Raw genomic sequence first — 1,093 nt, 5'->3', positions numbered from 1 at the left:
GATTAATAAATAACATAGACCTATCATTCATAGCTCAAGGAAAAAAGATGAACCTCTAATATGTGAAGGGGTACAATGTGAATGGTATCTTGTTGAGAAGGAAGTTTCTAAAACTTTGGAAATAAACCAAGGAAACTCTTTCAGCAAGTTGCATTATGTAGAATGCTACTCATACACTTACTGGGAAAGAGTTCGGCTCCTTTCTATGGCCGTCACTTCCTGCTTCCTGCCATGTAGAACCAAGGCCGCTGTTTTGTGGAACAATTCAATTGAGCAGGCGGTCAGTTCTGCAAGGCTCCGGATTGCAAATGCATGGATATCCTGGATGGCAAAACAAAACAAAGCATAATAAAACATTGTTATTGATTTTTTATTCGAGTGGAAATGACACCACCTTGCTTCTCTCACATTAAAGGATTCAACATTTTGAAAGCAGCAGAGACGGATAGCTGCCCTTCAATAAGCATTCTCTTCTTCTTCCACAGTAGTGATATAATTTTATAGCTGGACTCACAGCTACAAAAACAAAGGCTCCCCTGAAGTCAGGTATGATCAAGTGACTAAGTTTTGGCCAAAGGGTTTAGATAGAGTGCCCAGTGACAGCTTCTGGGAACCTTCCTCATGACACAATACACATGTACCCTTTCTCTTTTTTTCTTCACTTCTTTAATCTTACAGTCTGGTTTTAAGATGCTCCAATCATGGATCACAAGGTTGAAATTATGAGTAGCAGCACAACAAAATAGAAAGACCCTGAGGCCCCGATTGTGATACCCATATCCCAAATCTATTTAAAAAAAAAAAAAAGTCCTATGACTCAAGCACTACCAAATTGATACATGTAACCAAAAATATTTGTACCCCCTTAATATTCTGAAATTTTTTTAAAAAGCCTTCATTGCTTTGACTACCTCTATTGAATTTTTATTGACTTGCTCATTATTTTCTGCTTCCAACTGTTTTTCTCCTTCTTCTTGCTCTGCTAATGGCTTGGTCAGAGATGTCCTGATCCATTCATGGGCAGTATTTGCTGCCTAAATAAGAAAAAGATTATTGTCCATCAATAATTCAACTTAGCTCACCAAGATTATTG

General features: G+C 37.8%; 1 protein-coding gene across 1 annotated transcript in view; it reads right to left on the bottom strand.

Moving 5' to 3' along the window:
- FAM114A2 (family with sequence similarity 114, member A2) overlaps window positions 1–1,093 on the bottom strand; it is a gene marked incomplete at its 3' end in the record, with an annotated part of 93,731 nt that overhangs the window by 44,361 nt on the left and 48,277 nt on the right. Inside the window, exons 7-8 of the mRNA XM_012653184.1 lie at window positions 912–1,034; window positions 182–321 (exon numbers count right to left, since the gene is read on the bottom strand). Coding sequence (XP_012508638.1) covers window positions 182–321; window positions 912–1,034 — 263 coding nt within the window. The remainder of the gene's footprint in view (window positions 1–181; window positions 322–911; window positions 1,035–1,093) is intronic.

This window comes from Propithecus coquereli, unplaced genomic scaffold (assembly GCF_000956105.1).
Source record: "Propithecus coquereli isolate 6110/MARCELLA unplaced genomic scaffold, Pcoq_1.0 Scaffold419, whole genome shotgun sequence".
Taxonomy (NCBI): domain Eukaryota; kingdom Metazoa; phylum Chordata; class Mammalia; order Primates; family Indriidae; genus Propithecus; species Propithecus coquereli.
The sequence above is the reverse complement of the archived record's forward strand: the minus strand, read 5'-3'. Positions and strand labels throughout refer to the sequence as shown.